Raw genomic sequence first — 21,124 nt, forward strand, 5'->3', positions numbered from 1 at the left:
TATGCACTTTGGTCGGAAGAATGGAGACTATTTTCCAAATGGGAAAAGGCTTAGGAAATCAGAAGCACAAAGGGACTTAGGAGTCCTATTTCAGATTCTCTTAAGGTTAACATGCAGGTTCAGTCGACAGTCAGGAAGGCAAATGCAATTTTAGCATTCATGTTGAGAGGGCTAGAGTACAAGAGCAGGGATGTACTTCTGAGGCTGTATAAGGCTCTTGTCAGACCCCATTTGGTGTACTGTGAGCAGTTTTGGGCCCCGTATCAAAGGAAGGATGTGCTGGCATTGGAAAGGATCCAGAAGAGGTTCACAAGAATGATCCCTGGAATGAAGAGTTTGTCATATGAGGAACGGTTGAGACCTCTGGGGCTGTACTCATTGGAGTTTAGAAGGATGAGGGAAGATCTTATTGAAACTTACAGTATACTGCGAGGCCTGGATAGAGAGGACGTGGAGAGGATGTTTCCACTTGGTGGAAAAACTAGAACCTGAGGGCACAGACTCAGACTGAAGGGATGATCCTTTAAAACAGAGATGAGGAGGAATTTCTTCAGCCAGAGGGTGGTGAATCTGTGGAACTCTTTGCCGCAGAAGGCTGTGGATGCCAAATTACTGAGTGTCTTTAAGACAGAGATAGATAGGTCCTTGATTAGTAAGGAGATCAGGGGTTATGGGGAGAAGGCAGGAGAATGGGGATGAGAAAAATATCAGCCATGATTGAATGGCGGAGCAGACCCGATGGGCCGAGTGGCCTAATTCTGCACCTGTGACTTATGGTCTTATTTCAGATTTACAGTAGTATTTTGCTTCTTTAATAAAAATAACTTGTTAGGCTGATAACAAGAAGTATAATGCATAAATTGAAAGATGTAATTGGGGATTTGGTCCATTCTATCTTGGCCTCTCAATATCCTGTAAGTTTCAATAAGATCCCCCCTCATCCTTCTAAACTCCAACGAGTACAGACCCAGAGTCCTCAACCGTTCCTCATGTGACAAACTCTTCATTCCAGGGATCAGTGTGCAGTGTGTAGCCTTGAGCTCCCTGTGACAGAAAGGGTACCTAGTTATTGGAGGGGATATGGAGAAGATCTACACAGTTGATTTCAGAATCTAAGGGAATGACAAACGTGGAAAAATGTCCTACCCCAGGTCTTTTCGCTCTGGAAAGAGACCGAGAGGTGGAATGCTAGAAGTGGCACAGTGGTTTGCACTGCTGCCTCACAGCGCCAGGGACCTGGGTTCAATTCTGCCCTTGGGTCATTGGCTGTGTGGAGTTTTGCACTTTCTTTCCATGTCTGCGTGGGCTTCCTCTGGGTTTTCCAGTTTTCTCTCACAGTCAGGTAGGGTTACGGGGATGGTGCGGAAGAGTGGGCCTAGGTAGGGTGCTCTTTCAGAGGGTCTGTGCAGGCTCAATGGGCCGAATGGCCTCCTTCTGCCCAATCACGATATTATGGAGACTGAGAGATGGAATGATAGTGTTATATGAGAATACCTTTAAGAAATGGGTGTTTAAAAAATGTACCTTTTAGAAATGGGTGTTTATCAGTGATGTCAGAGTGTGGGTGGAGCTGGGCTGTCTGTCAGCTTTTTACTTTTGTTTTAGGCTGTTTGCTGCAGGGTGTGTTTTAGTTTCGTTTTCAGAGCTGGAATCTGCAGTCACAGCCAGAAGGTGTATGAGTCTCTCTCTCTATGTAATCTAAAGAATGTAAATCAATCCTTTGGTGATTTAAAACTAATAACTGCTCTCAGTAGCGACGTTAACCTGATGTGCTTCTGTTAAAAGTTTTCTTTTAAAGTCTTCTGGATGTTAAAAGGAAAGCTTAAAGGATTACTTAGTGTTGTATTCTTTGGGGGTTGTATTTGAATTAATGGTTGCTAAGATGTTCACTGTTTATTTTAAAAAGATTAACTTGAGTTCATAGAATAAACATTGTTTTGCTATAAAAAAAATACTTTTCCATTTCTGCTGCACCACACCTGTAGAGTGGGCCGTGTGCTCCCCATACCACAATCTATTAAAAGTTGTGGGTCAGGTGAACTCCATGATACTTTTTGGGGTTCTCTAAACCCTGGCCCATAACAATAGACTGTTTAAAATGATGAAAGATTTTGATAACTTAGATCCAAAGTCAGTTTAGGCCATGTGCAGAATTTAAATCCAGCGGGCTATGTTTACAATTATGAAAAGAACAGCTAAAAAATGAAGGAGGAACATTTTTACATAAAGGATGGTGATTATGTGAAGTGGATTATTACCACGGATGGTGAAACAGCAAATTGAATGATTTTCAAGAGGGAACTAGACAGATTCCTGACAACAAATGGGCTTTAAAAATGAGAAGAAATGCACCATGCGAATACTGTGCATAGATAAACTAGATGGAGTGAACTTCTCTGCTGCCTAAAACTCTTATTATGTGACTCAAGAAGCTCAACACCATCCAGGACAAAGCAGCCCGCTTGATTGGCACCTTAAACATTCATTCCCTCCACCACCGACACACTGTGACAACAGTGCGTGTACTATCTTACAAGATGCACTGCAGCAACTCACCAAGGTTCCATAGACAGCGCCCTCCAAACCCATCACCTCTCTCTGAAGGACAAGGACGACAGGCCCATGGGAACACCATCACCTGCAAGTTCCCCACCAAGTCACACACCATCCTGTCGTGGAAATATATCACTGTCGCTGTGTCAAAATACTGGAACATCCTCCCGAACAGCACTGTTGGTCTAAATAATAATAATAAATCGCTTATTGTTACAAGTAGGCTTCAATGAAGTTACTATGAAAAGCACCTGTTCGGGAGGCCGGTACGGGATTTGAACCCATGCTACTGGCCTTGTTCTGCATTACAAATCAGCTGTTTAGCCCATTGTGCTAACCTAGCCCCTACCCATAGCACATGGGTTGCGGCGATTCAGGAGGGGATTTGTCAACAGATTCGCATGGGTAATTAAGGATGGGCAATAAATGATGGTCCAGCCAATGACACTTGTTGTGTTATGTACTCTGGGATAAAACAGGCTGCAACTCGATGCAGCTTTGACCAAAAGATACTCCAGACGTTGAAGTAAGTTCAATGTGATTTATTGAACCATTAGCACAGTTCTCTATGAGTTCGACTCTCCTGCTAATCTTGCTATAGTAACTCAGTCTAACTAACCAGTCTGCTCTAGGCCACGTGGTGGGTGTGATGCTTCTGATCTGCCCCTGTCCTACTCTCTAAGTGTCGCCTGTGGAAAGAGAAAGAGCATGCGTGCCCTGTCCTTTTATATGGGTTGTGAAGTGCCCCCTTGTGGTAATGCCACCTCTGGGTGTCCTGATTACCCATTGGTTGTGTCCTGTTCTGATGACCCATTGGCTGTCTGTCTGCATGTCATGAGATCTCTGGTGCTCCCTCTTGTGGTTGCTTAGTCACAGTGTATTTACATTAACTCCTTGTGTAGATACAGTGATGCATATCACAACATCCCCCCTTTTTTCGTGTTACATATTTTCTGTACATTGTTAAAGAAAATTGAGCAAAATAAGTAGATAAGTGATCACATGTGCAAGTTATGATGATGGTGATGATTATACAATACCAAATAATATTTATGAGTCCAAAGTTCATGAATTTATACGGTCGAGTTGCTTTCTTGTTTTGTTGGTGAAGTGGTGATGTTGATGGTGGCATTTCCTTGTGAACGCCGTCAGTGTTCTGGTGTTTACGTAACCAAGAAGTAGTCAGGAGGTGTTCAAATGGTCAAATCAGTTCGTTGTCTGATTTAGACTCTTTTTTTTATCCTTGTGGTAGCGAGGCATATGTCATCTGTGTTGTCCGACCTGGACTGTTTCTTGTGACTGCGATATTGATGCAGTATGTCATCTGCCTTGAAAGCTGGTTTGCTTGTTTGTAGTGGAGCAAACTTGAATCGGTGAGATTTACTGTCATGCCATGGTATGTCTGTACTCTTGCCAGTGTTAGGAGCTGTGCTGTTACATTGTCCTGCATTTGCAGAGTTGTACCATGTCGTACCAGTCATTGGTCCATTGTTGTTGTTATTGACGAGCTTATTGTTGATGCTGTTGCCTCTGGTACGCTTCTTGTTGTTGGCTGTGTTGTTGTTTTTGTAGGTTTTGTTGTTGTGTTTGTTGCGCTCAGTGACCATCCCGAGTGGATAATGCAAGTCCTTCACAAAGTTACTTGTGTCAGTGTCCTTCGTGGCATCTGCTCTTGCATTGAGCGTTTCCTCTTCGATTCCTCGGTGCTCCTCGTCTGGAGTTGGTTCACCTGAATCATCTTTGGTTTCTTCATGCTCCTCGGCTGGAGTCAAAATGTTCAAGATTTCATTTCCTTGTGGAGAGGCTCGACTGGATGAGGTTTCAATTGATGTAGTCTCACTGGACTCACGAGTAGTTTCACTTGGATTGTCGAGTGCCCCTGTGCATACGAGCAGAGATCTGTCAGTCTCACTGTGATGTTGCACGTCTTGTATGGGAATTGTAATGCCTTCGTCACTTGTCTCACATACAGTGGGTAGACCTGCAGTGTCTTCTTGTTGGTTAAATGAGCTGGGTAGACTGTCAGAGTCTTCTACTGGTGGCTCAAATAAGCTGGGTAGACTGTCATAGTCTTTTTGTTGTTCACATGAGTGTGGTAGACTTGCATCGTCTGCTGCTGGTTGCTCAGAGAAGGTGGATAGACCTTCACGGTCCTGTCCATGCATGGACTGCGCTCTGCAGTCTTGCGTTGCTTCCATCATGGAGTCTGCCAACGAGCTCGCTGTGGAGGCCTGTATCGCTCTCTCTGTGGAGTCTGGCATCGTTCCCTGTGTGGAGTCATGCAGTGGTCTCACTGTGGAGTCGATCTGTGCGCTCTCAACAGAGTCGTGCAGTGGTCTTACTGTGGAGACTTTCATCGCTCTCTGCGCGGAGTCGGGGACCCTTCGTGGTGCATGGACCATTCTCTGTGTGGAGTCGGGGACTCTTTGTGGTGCGTGGACCACTCTCTGTGTGGAGTCGGGGACACTTTGTGGTGCGTGGACCACTCTTCGTGGTGCGTGGACCACCGGTGGGCATCAGGCCGCTCTCTGTGGGCTTGTACCGCTCTCTGTCTCTTGGCGTCAGGCCGCAGCAGAATCCTGTACTCATGGGTCGTGATGTCGTCTATGCTGGGCTGAGGATCCTCAAATCCAAAGAACTCATTCATGACTGTGTCGGATGCCTCAATGTACAACACATCTCGTTGCGGTTCGGATTTGGTACTGAGGTCGCCACGTCCAATGATGAAATCATCGTCTGAGTTGTAGTCTTCAAGGGCTAAATCATCTCTTAGGAGTGGTGCTAACTGCTTGTTGCAGGGTTCTGTGGAGGTTACTTTCAGCTACTGGTCGAAGTTCAGGCATTGTGCTGTCGTTCCAGGTGAAAGAATTGTGTTTTCTGGCTTTACATTTTTTTTCATTATTTTCAGACATTTCCCCTTTAAGTGGGCGTGGTTCGGGGCCTCTGACGTCATGACGCTTGTGACGTAGAGCGTAGAAATGGATTGCGCATGCGCAGATCAGTTTTCCTTCACTGTGCGTTCTTTTCGCAACTGCGCATGTGCGGCTTTTCACGCATGCGCAAAACACTGTTTCGCCGGTTGGCGTCTTCTCGGGAACTGCGCATGTGCGGCTCCTTGTGTTAATCAAAATTGCCGTTTGCTTCTGTTGCAAGCCTACCTTTGCCTCATGGTGAGTATAGGCGCCAGTTTTACCGATTTCTGTTGGGTTCACCTCGCAGTAGTTTTCAAACTTGTCCAGGATTGTCTGGAAGTCTCTCTTGTCCTGCCCTTTGGAGCACTTGAAGAAGCTGAAGATTTCTGTTGCACTTTCACCCGCTATGGTGAGTAGAATATCTATCTTCTCAGCATCGGCCACACCATCTAGGTCGGATGTAACCATGTAAATTTCATATCTCTGTTTGAATGCACGCCAGTTGGCACTGAGATTGCCATGGTACCTGAGTTGCTGAGGAACCGGAACCTCGATCAGCTTGCCTGAGTGCTGTTGCTGGTAGTCACGGATCTTGCTGAATGAACTAGATTCAACAGGCACTACTGGTACCATGTTGTGTTATGTACTCTGGGATAACACAGGCTGCAACTCGATGCAGCTTTGACCAAAAGATACTCCAGCCGTTGAGGTAAGTTCAATGTGATTTATTGAACCATTAGAACTGTTGTCTATGAGTTTGACTCTCCGGCTAATCTTGCGATAGTAACTCAGTCTAACTAACCAGTCTGCTCTAAGCCACGTGGTGGGTGTGATGCTTCTGATCTGCCCCTGTCCTACTCTCTAAGTGTCGCCTGTGGAAAGAGAAAGAGCATGTGTGCTCTGTCCTTTTATATGGGTTGTGAAGTGCCCCCTTGTGGTAATGCCCCTCTGGGTGTCCTGATTACCCATTGGTTGTGTCCTGTTCTAATGACCCATTGGCTGTATGTCTGCATGTCATGACATCTCTGGTGCTCCCTCTAGTGGTCACTTAGTCGTAGTGTATTTACATTAACCCCTTGTGCATATACAGTGATGCATATCACCACAACACCCAGATGCCTTGAATGAAGGCAAGAAAAACTGCATAAAACTATTAGAAAATGAAAAACCTCAAGTTGCCTCCAAAGTGCTTTACAGCTAATGAAGTACATTGAAGTGTAGTTCCAGATAATATTGTCGGGAAGCATGGCAGCTAATTTGACACAGAATGCTCCCACAAATTGAGGTGAATGGATAGTTTGCCCTGTTGATTCAGTTGGTGAAGTTGGTGTATTACTGCACCTTGTTGACAAGAGGTTGAAGGTTCAATTCCTAATGTGTGGTCTCACATTTACACAAAGGTGCACACTGACTCTCAGTAAATTCACATCAAGGGGCTGCAAACTGTCATAATACACACCAGTATATCATGGTGCAGACACACACACACACACTGATGGACATGCAGTGGGACCAATCAGCATACACAACACCGCAGCCAATCACCAGTGAGAGCACACGCACTATAAAGACAGGGGACAGGAGAGTTCCCACTCATTCTAGCAGCCAGCTCGGAGCACAGAGCTCACAGCCTGCAACACAGACATTCACCATGTGCTGAGTGCATCACCTGGTTAGGACTAGGCAAGGGTCAACAGTTAAAGCTGGTCTTGCATTTACCCACAGTTCAAGTATGTTAATATAGTTAACCTTATAATAAAATAGAGTTGTACCAATTCCAGTGTCGGTGACCTGTTTGTGATCCAGAACACCCAACACATCACAAACAATTTTCTAATGAGCGCTGCCGGAACCGGAATTGAGACGGCCCACATGGTCGAATGGCACGTTACCGTCATTCACACACTGTTTGCGATCAGCGTTGTTGAGGCACAGAAACAAAACCAATTTCAAAATAACCACTTGTTCGATAGTAGCTTGTTTTAAAAGTTGCAAAACTTGATCCCTGTTTTCTGACCATGATGTGTCACTGATCGGTCATTCTGTACAGGATTGGCTTTCTTACCGTCATTTGATCCCTCGCACTCACATTTCCGTAAAGAATCCATCATCTTGTTTTCAAAGCGTCCCAAGCTAAAGCACACGGCTAAGGGCATATTCCTCTGATGGACATTTACTGAGATAGTATTTACTACCTTATTGCTTACTTCGCAGCATGGTGGCACAGTGGTTAGCACTGTTGCATCACAGCGCCAAATCCCAGGTTCGATTCCCTTTTGGGTCACTGTCTGTGCAGAGTCTGCACGTTCTCCCCGTGTCTGTGTGGGTTTCCTCTGGTTTCCTCCCACAAGTCCTGAAAGACGTGCTGTTCGGTGAATTGGACATTCTGAATTCTCCCTCTGTGCACCCGAAAAGGTGCCGGAATGTGGCGACTCGGGGATTTTCACAGTAACTTCATTGAAGTGTTAATGTAAGCCAACTTGTGACAATAATAAAGATTATTATTATTATCCGGGTAACACAGGGTTTTCAGTCCAGGGCCAACAGCACCTTTAATATTGCATAAATCACTCCGAATCAAGTTCACTCCGGGAGGTAGGAAGTATCACACTGTGCAATAATTATGTTATGGCCAAAAATAACAATCACGTTTATTGGCAAGTTACACAATTATACAGAATTAACATACTTACTCAGAATATTCTTCTTATGCAACCGGAAGCCTTGTGGCGCAATGGGTAGCTTCCCTGCCTCTGAGACACAAGCTCCGGGTTTAGGTCCCAGCCCAGGATTTGCCAGTCAAGTAAGGTGCGTTCATAACGCGGCCAAACAGGTTGGGTGGAATTTTGAACCCATGTTAGGCGTCAGCGTAAACGGCGACGCGGGTCCAAAATCAGGCGAGAGTCGGAAAACGAGATTCTCCCTGGCGAGGATCTTGTTTCTCGGTTTTCAATGCCCCTTGCCCATGACGTAACGAGGCTCCCACACGGGAAGGTGGGTAACCTCATTTTAATAAATTACAATATCATTAGCGAGCCGTCACTCTGCACCCCCCCCCACCCCACCCCTCATCGAATATTACAGCTCTGTAAAACGTGACCCTGGCGACCTCATCTCCGAAGGAGATATCAGAGGCGAGCACGCAAGTCCCCAATACTCACCAGGGGGCACTGGAGAGGAACTGTGAGTACTAGCTAACTCATTCCCGAGGTGGGGTGCATTTGAGTCCTGACTCTTTGAAGGGGGGGGGGATAGAGTTTGCTGCTCACAGGCCTTTGTGAGGCTTCCATTGTTGTGATGTTCTTGGTCTCCAATAAGGGGGGGCCTTAGAATGGACTTTGTGCATCTCGGGTTCAAGCGATGGTTGGTCTGAGAGATTGCCTTTCTGGACTAGCCTTTCTGGACATGGCCTTGCTTCTTATTGCCGTGGAACAGGAGACATGCAGCTGCATTTGGGCAGGAGTGGGTGGCAGGGCCTGGTGAGTTAATGGGGGCAGGCCACATTTGGAGGTGGTGCAGTGGAGACACTGCTGGCTATGGGTGTATAGGAGAGGAACAACATACCTCCAGATGACCGTGAATCAGTGCCATCGACTGCGGTTCAGGGATGGTGGATCATCTGTGCCAGGTGATGCAGCAGTTGATGCCACATGGGCTGGGCAGTCACCCATTGCCCGTGGCCCTGAGGCTTCCAGCCGTGCTGAACATTTATGCTAGCGGCTCATTTCGGGGCTGCATGGGTGACCTCTGTGGCATTCCCCAGGTTCAAATCCCGCCGTTGCCGACGGTGAAATTTGAATTAAATTAAAATCTGGGATTGAAAGTCTAATGATGACCATGAAACCATTGTCAATTGTCGTAAAAACGTGATGCCCACGTTCCATGAATGTATATTAAAGAAAAAGACAGCGGGCTGGATTCCCCGTCCTCCCGCACCAGATTCCTGGTACAGCACGCCGGCATGATGCCGCCTGGTCAATGGATTTCCCATTGTGGGGCAGCCCCACACAGTCAGGAAACCCCCATACTGCCAGCAGAACGGAGCGTCCCACCGGCGGAGAATCCAGCCCCAGGATCTTTGGCTTGCCCTCCTCTCTGAGGAGATCGATGATGAGCCGACGGTGCATTTCCCACATGATCATGGGGGCTGGTTGTGGATGCTGGAACAAAATGAGAGCAGGGAGGCACTTTAAGGGTGTACATTGTGACTTTTAATAGATTAAGTGGTGCTAACATAGATGGTACATATCTCCTCATAACTCAACTCACCCGTGCCCACGCTGTGACTAATTTCAGTGCCTTTCTAACTCTCCTGCTGCATCAAGTTGTCTCTCCAGCATCCACAGGTGAAGATGAGGTGGCCTGCTGTCTTCCACACTCTATTGTCTGGGATGACATTGACAGGTGCCCTCTGGAGGGCGAGGAACTTGAGGGCAGCGCGGGTATTGTTGTGCTGCCTTTCTTGGTGTGTGGGGCTGGAGGTGTGTCAGTCAGAGTGGGGTGGGGGTGAAGGGGGAGACAGGTGGGATGGGCAGCCCCAATATCTTCTGGGTGGAAGACCGTGGGCTATGGACCAGACGATCCTCTTCCCTGTGGTTGCGAGGGGGAGTCCCAGGGTGCCAACCTGCCCTGTCCCCGACCACCCAGGGGTCTCTGATGGCCTGGGTGGCCACTCCCCAGTTGCTATTACGACTTTTCCACGTTTGTGGAAACGAGTGCTAAACGGTGCCCTGGCGAGGTTTCCCAGGCATGGCCGTTAGATCCTGAACGCTGGGGGAATCCCGTAAAAGCATATTTAAAGGGGCCTTATGGATCATTTAAATATGCAAATCTGAATCACACCCAGTGTGGGCGAGATCCATGTGACATTATGGGAAATGTTCAGAATACAAAGGGTTAATGTCATATCACAATTAACCATGAGATGGAGCTAGGTGCAGAATTATATAAAACTCTGGCTCACAGGCTTCAGGGATAAGGCTGGAGAGGAGCAGTGAGAGAGAGTAGTGTACAGTTATAGATAGGGTGTTAGTTGAGTGTAGATTGTAGATTACTAGATTATTGTTTACTAGAGAAGTAAGTGGTCGGGCTTAAATCAGTAGTGTAAATAAAAGTTAGCTCCGTTAATGAACTTAGCTTCTGTGGTCTTTGTGAAAACTACAACATCCATCCTGAGAACAAGAATCACAGAAAACACTGTCGTGTTGGGTGTTCTGATGCACAAATGATCCAACACGGCTGTAGATGGTACAACTCTGTTTTATTGTCTAAACAACGGTAACAACTAACTACTGGCTTGGGTACGTGCTTCACCAGCTAACCTGTGAACCCAGCCCTATCACTATCTTAGTGAGGCACTCAGCACATGGTCTATGTCTGAGTGGCGCGCTGTGAGCTCTGCGCTCTGAGCTATCTCCTGGTAGAATCAGCGGGAACTGTGGTGTTCCCTGTTTGATAGTGCATGTGCTCTCACTGGTGATTGGCTGCGATGTTATGTGTGTGCTGGTTGTTCCAACTGCCTGTCCATCAGTGTGTGTGTGATTGCACCATGATATGCTGATCTGGATATCATGACAAACACCACAATCCAGATCGCGAGATTTAGTTCAATCTCGCAAAGCGTTTCGAGTATCACAAATTCTGCAAGGTGCCTCTCGCGAGATTCACCGGCCTAGTCCCAACACCAAGTTGGGCGTGATGAAGCCGCTGAATCGCGCCCATTAACTGCCACAGAATAAATGTAAATAGCTTCCATTGAAGTCAAAAAGTAGCCTTCAGGCACAGGCCTGAACAAATCACTCAGCAGGTTTGGATTTGAATTGAGCGACTTGGCTCCTCCCTCAAGCAAACTAGCCGTCAATCAGCCAAACCATGTCCATTGACTTCAACTGGGGGGACTATTTCTGTGAGAGAATTTGATTTCTAACCCCCCCACCCCCCCCTCCCCCCCCAACCATGTCAAGAAAATATTAAAGCTCACACTAATACACATTTCACCCGTAACTCTTGTCCCGGCCTCATTTACAGCATAGTTTACCTCTATAGTGCTTACACCTTAAATCGATGCTAAAATGCAAGGAGTAATTTTATGAGGATCTGCTGCTAGTGATCATGTTTAGAGAGTCTCTGCACCATCAAAATGCTCCTGTGTAAATCCAATGTCAGGGCCTATAGTGAAATAGAAGGTTGGATATTTCACGCTCATTGTAGTGATGTGACATGAGCCATTTCTTTCAGAAGAGAAAATTATTAGATGCGAAAAACAGTTGAAACAAAATGAAGATGTAGAATGATTTCGGGGAGATGTCACTCGACTAGTAACCCAGAGGCCCAGGTTAGTGCTGTGAGGATACAGGATCACACCCCCCATTGGTGGAATTTAAATGCAATTACATCTGGAATTGAAAGCTAGAATCAATAATGGTGATCATGGAACTATCATCGAGTGTCATTAAAAACCCACCTGGTTCACTAATGAGGGAAGGAAGTCTGCCATCTTTACCTGGTCTGGCCTCCAGGTGACTGTAGACCCCCAACAATGGGGTTGACTTTTAACTCCCCTCTGAAGTAGCCCAGCCAGCCACTCAGTTCCAGGGCAATTAGCGATGGGCAACAAATGCTGCCCTTGCCACTGAAACCCGTGTGCCCTGAAAGAATAAAGAAAAATTCAATCCTGTTGTTTTTGTAAAAATGTATTCTCGAACAAAGCTGAGTTGGCTGGATGGCTGGTCCGTGATGCTGAGCGGCGCCAACAGCACGGGTTCAATTCCCATACCAGCTGAGGTTCAAACTCGCCGCTCGCCTGAGGTGTGGTGATCCTCAGGTTAAATCACCGCCAGTCAGCTCTCAAAGGGGGGAGCGCCCTCTGGGACTGTGGTGACATTTACATTTTTCATTCATTCACTTTCAGAAAGCAACTGTTCAAAGTCAGAAATAATTACAGCACCAATTAAAATTGTTTCAGTCACACACAGCTGCGTTGGCAAGTTCCCATGTCATGCGTCCTCGTCGTGTATATGGCACACAGCTCGGTGCGATGGTACGAAAGACTGCGCTTCGGGAGAAGATGAGCTGGGATGTGGTAAAGTAGAAAATTGATTCCTCTGAATGTTTTGTTTTCCTATTGGGACAAATGGTGCTGGAGAGGTAACAGCATGTCGATGATGCCTGCCATTATTAATAAATAAATCAGCCAGCAAATTTAGGGGATTAGGGAGACGCTGTGAGGAGCTCATCCTCAAATTTTGCTGACTGATTTCAATTGTTTGCTTTGCACAAAATGACATCTAATCCTTCGCCTTCGCTAGTGACACAGCAAGTTGGTAATGAATAGCTTGCATATCTTTTAACAACAGGATGATTGTCAATGCAATGCAAATCAATCTCCCGGACCCAGGGTGGGAGCAATTTAACTTGTCCAAACTCAGTCCTGCAAGTAGTAAATTCTTCTCAGAGATTTCAAAGATGCCAAACCTTAAAGTTGAACATGATTTTCCGATTTGTGCTCTTCACCTTTTCTCTCCCTCTTCATCGAATCATCCTTCTCCTCGCTTTGGATGGAATCTTCCCATATGTTGGCCGAGTGCTAGTTTGAGCAAGAAAACCAGCTTGTAGCTCTCCAGCTGCACAGCCGAGTTTTCTCTCCAGGTTCTCTGACACTCGCTCCACAGACAATTCGGGGGCGCGGTTTGTGGCATCACTCTGGCGGGGCGGGGCCTGATAGTGCCGGCAAGGACGGCATCACTGAGATCGTGGCGCCATCTTTCAATGAAGCCCAATCAGCATTTGAAATAAACTCCCCCTGCCCCCCCTTCACTCCAGGAACACAGGAGGCACCCCCACAGGTATCAGAACAGGCCACCCTAAACACAGACATCGGTGAACACCAACCCCTACATAGACATCGGGGTGAATCCCCCCCCCCCGAAGAATCAGGGTGATCCTCTCCTTCCCTGCACACAGGTGTCAGGCCAACACCACCACTTCCCCACAAGGTGACCCCCCCCCCCTCGCCCACAAACAGGCATCTGGGCAACCACCCCAATGCATAAGGGGAACCCTCCCCCGCCCAATGGGGCTCCCCCAGAGGAGCGTCTGGCAGTGCCATCCTGACAATGTCACCTTGGTAATGCGAGCTTGGCAGTTTCAGTGCACTGCCCAGGCATGTTTCCCCCCCCCCCCCCCCCCGGGCCGGGGGGGCCATACCTACCTTTGCAAGTTCTCCTCAACTCGTAAAATGTTTTAAACACCTGCTGTAAACCGATACGAGCATTCAGTGAGGTTGAGGGGAGGCACATACTGCGGGAAAATGCTTGAATCATATTTAATTTTATTGCAATGTGCTGAAATGAGTTTCCCGCTCTCTGAGGGGCAGGGGAAATTGGAAAACGAGATATCGCTGGCAAAAATCTCGATTTCCAATTCTCCTGAGATTTTGCGCCCACATCGCCGTATGCACTCATGGCCAACATGGGCGCAAAACCGTCCCATTTATTTCTTTCCTGGACCTGATTTGACTCTGATTCACCTGAATTCCTTCTCCATTGTCCCTCTATTGTTTTCTTTTGATGCTTAAACCTTTCCGGTTAAGGGGATAGACGGTTGGCGTCATCATTCGCTGAGATCCGTTGCCTTCTCTGCGCAAACGTCAGCTTGAACTTCCAGAAAGTTGCGGCCCGAGGAACGTTGGAGCTGACGGGGACCGAAAATACATTTACCGGATGGTGCACGTCGTGAGAGTAGCCCACTTCAATTTTGACCCACTTAACTTTTGTGTTTTTCAAAGCGCAAAATTTAATTGCTGGAGAACGGGACATAATTCCCATTCAAACACTCGCTCACATGACAAACATACAACGGATCGTGTGGTTGATGTTATGCTTGCTGGGTTTAAGGGAATGCCTATTGTTGACAGCTTATAACGGTAGGTTTGGGAAGTGTATCTGCTCCAACTGTAACCTTACCCTCTGTTCCCTTTCTGCTTCGTCAGTGCGCGTCAGTGGGAAGAGTTCAGTGGTGCAGATTTATACAGGCGGGACCTGGAGAACGGTGTGTTGGGAGGGATGGAATGCTGTACATGGAACCGCTGCGTGTAAACAACTCGGATACAGCAGGTAAGTTAATTGTTAAAATGTAAATTCTTCCCCAAGCTCAAGCTCACAAAAGCAATGATTCTCTGCTGCAGTGCTGCACTGTTGGAGCTGCTGTTTTTCTGATGCAACAGTAACTTTGGCCTGGTCTGCCCGCTCTGCTGGTTGTAAAAGGTCGCACGGCACTGCCTCCAAGAAGAACTGGCAGGTTCCCCCTATTGTCCTGGCTGTTTGAGTTTTGAAAGGTAACCAGTCGGATTGACCCCTCTGGCTTTCTGTAGACACGTGACTATGCCACGAGGCTGCCTCTGGAGGCAGACACCGTGGCAACTCCTATTGCAGGTTCCGCAGCTGCATGGCCTGGCGAACAACAAAAAACACCGTAAACATTGGTAGGACCAGAGGTCTCCACCGGCGGCCAATGATGAGCTACCTCTGTCGCCTTCGCCATCGTAAACCACACTGCAGGGGAGGGGAAGGGGGTGGAAAGTCCCACCACCCACTGAGAACCCAGGAACACAGAAAGGTTAATAATCTGGAAAAAGCTGCTGACAAAGATAAAGGAAATCAGACAAATTTTGCAAGGCTACAAGTGAGGCGCTGCTAAGAATAAAATGCAGAAAAGTGCGAATCTGCAAAAAAAGCTGCTGAAAAAAGAACAAAAGAAATGCAGACACAAAAGAACGCAAGGAATGCAAACAAAAGCTTCAAGGAAATTACTAAGTGAAAATGGCTGCAGTAGATTTCCATTCTTATCACGAGTCAAAATGAACAGTGATATAGGGCAGAATTGGCTGTTTTTCCACTTACAATGGCCAAACTATATGATTGCAACAGACTTAATTAACAAACCTAACTGATGCGAATAGCCACACTGTTAACACTGCTAAGATAGGACTGCTACAAAGTGGATATCACTCTAAATCTAACAGGTGTGCAAAAAAAGACAAAAGATATTTTGAAAGCCCCACAATCGCATTTTGAACCCCGAGTGAATAGTACAGATGAACGTTATGTTTTCAACACTAGAGTTCTGAGTGAAAACGGGAACATTGTATGGCACGTGATGGTTGTAGACAGTTAGAAGAATCAGGTGAATTTGGACAGCATTAAGGTGATCTTATTAAAGATAGATTAGCCATAGGTGTGAGAGACCTCTCAGTGAGAGCAAGTCGACTACAAGATGAGAAACTGGCGCTAAAGAAAGAGATAGATCTGCGACAAATTATGGAGGTTGCGAAGCGTCAGCTGGAGCATATGTAAGGCAAATCAGACCAGGAGATACATAATGCTGTGGGAGCAGCTACACTGAAAGAGTGGAGCAATCACAGACAAAGAGCAGGTTGCAAATCCTGCGGAGCACGGCATGCACAGGAAAGGAAGGATTATCCAGCAGGGGGAAAGAGCGTTTTAATTGCAAGAAGTAGAATCATTTTGTGCACAAGTGTCTGCCTAGAAATAAAATCAAAACAAGCCGATACAGATGGTCACTGGAGACATATCAGCAGAAGAATTACGCACGGTTCAGTCAAGACTATAGGCAACAAATGGTTTGTGATTGTTACCATGATGACCTCAGAGGGAAGTATCAAGTGAAAAGAAATGCCAGATAGATGCCGGGGCATTGTGCGTCATAATGGCCTGCACACATCTGTGTGAAGTGGCTCAGCATGGTGATCAAAGATAAAGCCTTCAAAGGTAAGATTGAGGCTTTATGATGGCACGACGCCCATAGTGAGAGGACGGTGCAGTCTGACGGAACATCGGTTACCATGGAAACAAGGGCCGCGGGAACGACAATCACTGGACAATGAACATCATCCAGCCATTGTCAATGCGCACAGATTCCAGGAAGAGGCCTGCACGGTTTAAAGACTGGGGGGGGGGGTGGGATTTTCCTGCATCCCCCCATCTTCTGTGGCATGTTTTCCAGCGGTGCGGCTGGCCCGCCATTGGCCGCTGGTAAGATCTTCCGATCCCGCCGATGGGGAACGCGCCGCAGTGGGTCACCTTCGGCAGGACCGGAAGATCCTGCTAACAGGAAGGGCTGGAAAATCCCTCCCTATGTGTGCAATGCATGTGCAGAGACTGACGAGTAGAACAAACATTTGTCAGTGCATGAGAACAGTGGAGGTATAAGGCAGGTAAACATGTATTTTGTTCACTGGGAAAAAGGGGATGTTTGCATCTTCAGTTCAATATGAAAGGGGAATGTTTGAGTTTTGAAAGGTAACAAGGCTGATTGACACCTCTGGTGCTCCATAGTCACCTGGCAACGCCATGAGGCTGCCTCTGGAGGCAGGCATCTTAAGATCAATTTAGTAAAGAAACTCACAGAAGCAGACACTGGAGAAGGCTGCTGCCCTTATACTTGAAATACTGACCAATATCTGTCTCTCAATCAGCTACACCAAAGCAAACAACCTGGTCATTTATCTCACTGGTGTTCGTTTGGAGCTCGCTATGTAAAAGTTGACTTCCATGGGTTGATACAGCAGTGACTACACTTCAAAAATGGGGTCGGGTTAGCTCAGTCGACTGGACGGCTGGTTCGTGACGTGGAGCGACGCCAACAGTTCCGGTTCAATCCCCGTTCCGGCTGCGGTTCCCTGTGATAGGCCCCGCCTTCTCAACCTTGCCCCTCGCCTCAGGTGTGGTGACCCTCAGGTTAAGTCACCACCAGTCAGCTCTCACTCAAAAAGGGGAGAGCAGACTCTGGGATGGTGACAATATTTACATTTCAAAAGTATTGGCGGTAGAGTGTTTTGGGAGGCTGTGGACATCGAGTCAATTGAAACTTTCAAGACGGAGATTGATTGATTATCGGTGGCTAAGGAATAGCAAGAGATGTGGGTTCACCGTGTTTAAAAGGAGGTGGAGGCACAAATCACCCATCATCTAATCGGATGTGGAGCAGATTCAAGAGGCTGATTTACCAAACGGTGCAGAATTCTCACATAGCGTGGGGCAAGGGGTTGATTAGTGAGCGGATTCACTCAGGAGCTGAGGTTTTCGCAGCCAGCTGGCCTGGTAACTCATACAAGAGGTCGGCACTGCATTGATTTGTCAGACCAGAGTTAACCAGTTGGACGCAGGGGAGGGGGCCAGCCAGGGAGGTCTGCATGGACGTGACGGGCCGAATGGACCCTTCCTTTGTTGGAACCATTCTACGATTTAAAATCGTGTTGGGTTCTTTATGTGCGTTTTATCTTTCCACAGCTCCCAGGAGGCCATGTGGGGTAGAAGAATGCATATACACGGTAACCTCGCTAGTCCAGAATGCTTGGGACCAAGTCATTTCTGGATTTCAGAATGTTTTAGATTGTAAAATGACATTAGAATGCCTAACCACAAGTGCACGAACCAGAAAGCAATGTAGATATAAATATCTATGATGACATGAGTTCTTGGACCTGCTCAAAACATTTCCGTGCAACTGGTGTTTCCGAATGGCAGATTTCCAGACTGGAGAGGTTCGAGTGTATTGTGACATATAAAGTATCACAATTATGTGGGACTCCCTGGATGGGGAGCAGGTCGTTTTCTCTCCACCCTTTGTCCCTGTGTTTGGACGTGCAATGCAATGGGAAAATTCCCCGGATTTTCCACAAGATGCCAGGTGATGCATGGGAAGACGTGGCTTCCCATACTGTTACCTATCATTCAAATTTTTATTTGTCTGGTTGTAAAGTGTTGCTGGTTTTGACTCTGCGAGCAGTAAGACCTTTCCCTCATCTCTCTGCGTTGTCTTCCCAGTTATATCAATTCCACGGAGCTTCCCATTGCATCCATTGAGGAGAAGCTCAAACACAACTTTGTGGAAGTAAACTTCAGCCAGCACACGATCCATATCCCCAGGATACAAATGGTGATCCCACTGAGGTACATAAATCATTAAAGATTCATGTTTTATAAGCTTAACACATTCAAATCAACTGCTTTGTCTTGCTCTGGTGATTTTACTGATTTTCAATTCAGTCACGTTGCCAGACAACAGGTCTCAGAAATATGACTCAGATAGAAAATGCGAGGTCGGGTAGGCACAGTGGTGCAGTGGTTAGCACTGTTGACTCACGGCACTGAGGACCCGAGTTCCCGTGGGCAGCACGGTAGCATAGTGGTTAGCACTGTTGCTTCACAGCTCCAGGGTCCCAGGTTCGATTCCCGGCTTAGGTCACTGTATGTGTGGAGTCTGCACGTTCTCCCCATGTCTGTCGTGGGTTTCCTCCGGGTGCTCCGGTTTCCTCCCACAGTTTAAAGATTTGCGGGTTAGGTGGATTGGCCATTGATAAATTGCCCTTTGTGTCCAAAAAGGTTAGGTGGGGTTACTGGTTTAGGGGGATAGGGTGGAGACGTGGGCTTAAATAGGGTTCTCTTTGCAAGGGCTGCTGCAGACTCAATGGGCCAAATGGCCTCCTTCTGCACTGTAAATTCTATGATTCTATGAATCCCGGCCCTGGGTCACTGACCATGTGGAGTTTGTACATTCTCTCCGTGTCTGCTGTTAGATGTTTTAGTTGCTGTGATATGAAGAGTCAAAAGTTCTGTTCCTTTTTCACCAACGCACATTTATTTCATTCCAACAGACTTGGCACAAAACCCTAACTATACATCATCTGACAGAGGCCACCTGAAGCCCCTTTACATATCAGTGTCAATTAATGGATACTTAACATAAATGAGACAACTAATTGCAATGTCTCTTAACCCATTACTTAACAGTGTGGGTATGACACCCACAATCCACAGATGTGCAGGGTAGATGGATTGGCCATGTTAAATTGCCCCTTAATCCCTGCTGTCTCACAGTGCCGAGGTCCCAGGCTCAATCCCAGCTCTGGGTCACTGTCTGTGTGGAGTTTGCACATTCTCCCCGTATTTGCGTGGGTTTCGCCCCCACAACCCAAAGATGTGCAAGGTAGGTGGATTGAACACACTAAATTGCCCCTGAATCGGAAAGAAATTAATTGGGTACGCTAAATTTATAAAAACAAAATTTTTTAAAATAAAAAAAATAATTTGCCCCTTAATTGGAAACATGAAAAAAAAAAGAAAGTGTGAGGTCCAACGATCTACTTAATGTCTCAAGTTAGTACTCTTTGTCACACCTACATGCAATGATTTACTATAATCGCTGCTTTTTGCTTTAACATTGATTTTCGGCCCAGAACTCCACAGTTTGCAGACAAGAATTTATTGCAAGTTGAGAGATCCCAATGTGGTTTGAAGTTAACTGTAATGTTAATCAGATTTAAAGGTCACAGGATAAGTTTGGGTGAAGAAATCTCTGCAGCTCATTTGATCTCAATTTGGCAAGATGTCTGCGCATTGGAGCATTTAACTTGTTTTTCAATGTGTTGGAAGGGATTACGTGGGGGAGGTTGGGGTGGTGGAGGGTATAATTTGAGGTCAGTGATGAACCTGACGATTTGTAATACGAGCAGGTTATTTTAACAGCCTATGGAGAATGTGGGTAGTCAATGGGTATCCAGGAATGATTACAAAAGTGTTCCAAGTCCATTTCCATCTGTGCTGAACTAAAAATGGAACCTTAACGAAACTCTATCGCCGCGTTGTTCGCCATTTTCATATTTTAATGTAAATGTACTTGTTCAGTTTTGGATTTTTACCTCTGATTTGCTTTTCTTTCTTTTTTGCAGTACCGAGTGTGATTCAGGCAAGGTGACATCATTGAAATGTTTAGGTGAGTTTCATGGAGAGAGGATCCTGTTCCAGGTATTTGAAGATGTTGATTATTATTAACAAGGGTACAAAGTAGAAAAATGTCCCAAAGCGCTTCATGTATTGGTCACATAGGACAGGCGATCAAAAGCTTGGTTAAAGACATGTTGGGCAGCACGGTAGCACAGTGGTTAGCACTATGGGTTCACAGCGCCAGGGTCCCAAGTTCAATTCCTGACTTGGATCACTGTCTGTGCTGAGTCTGCACATTCTCCCTGTGTCTGCGTGGGTTTCCTCCGGGTGCTCCGGTTTCCTCCCACAAGTCCCAAAGGACGTGCCGTTAGATAGTTTAGACATTCTGAATTCTCCCTCTCTGTACCCGAACAGGCGGCGGAATGTGGCGACTAGGGGCTTTTCACAGTAACTTCACTGCAATGTAAGCCTACTTGTGACAATAAAGATTGTTGTTATATATTTATAATGAAGGTCTTTAAGGAGGGAGAGAGAGGGAAAGAGAGAAATGGAGAGGTTTACTGGGGGAAGTGGGGGCAGACAGGGAAGTAGCTGTTCCTCTGTTTGGAGTTGAATTTCCAGTGTTTACCTAGTTTAAGGCAGTCACTGGATAAAAGCAAATTACCGCGGATGCTGGAATCTGAAACCAAAGAGAAAATGCTGGAAAATCTCAGCAGGTCTGGCAAAAGCTTTGACAACGGTCATCTGGACTCGAAACGTTAACTCTTTTCTCTCCCTACAGATGCTGCCCGACCTGCTGAGATTTTCCAGCATTTACTCTTTGGTTTAAGGCAGTCACTGTCATATGAGGGTGTTCCGGACTGGAAGGGTTAATGTGGGACTGGAACAAGTATCACCCACACGGGACTATGGAAG

The 21,124-nt window shown here is 46.6% G+C and overlaps 1 protein-coding gene across 4 annotated transcripts in view; it reads left to right on the top strand.

The window, feature by feature from the left end:
* tmprss3a (transmembrane serine protease 3a) overlaps positions 1-21,124 on the top strand; it is a 54,993-nt gene that overhangs the window by 13,067 nt on the left and 20,802 nt on the right. For all 4 annotated transcript variants that reach the window (XM_072513155.1, XM_072513156.1, XM_072513157.1 and 1 more), the window contains exons 4-7: positions 12,430-12,546; positions 14,455-14,578; positions 18,311-18,436; positions 20,215-20,258. In XM_072513155.1, coding sequence (XP_072369256.1) covers positions 12,430-12,546; positions 14,455-14,578; positions 18,311-18,436; positions 20,215-20,258 — 411 coding nt within the window. The remainder of the gene's footprint in view (positions 1-12,429; positions 12,547-14,454; positions 14,579-18,310; positions 18,437-20,214; positions 20,259-21,124) is intronic.

This window comes from Scyliorhinus torazame, chromosome 8 (genome assembly GCF_047496885.1).
Source record: "Scyliorhinus torazame isolate Kashiwa2021f chromosome 8, sScyTor2.1, whole genome shotgun sequence".
Taxonomy (NCBI): domain Eukaryota; kingdom Metazoa; phylum Chordata; class Chondrichthyes; order Carcharhiniformes; family Scyliorhinidae; genus Scyliorhinus; species Scyliorhinus torazame.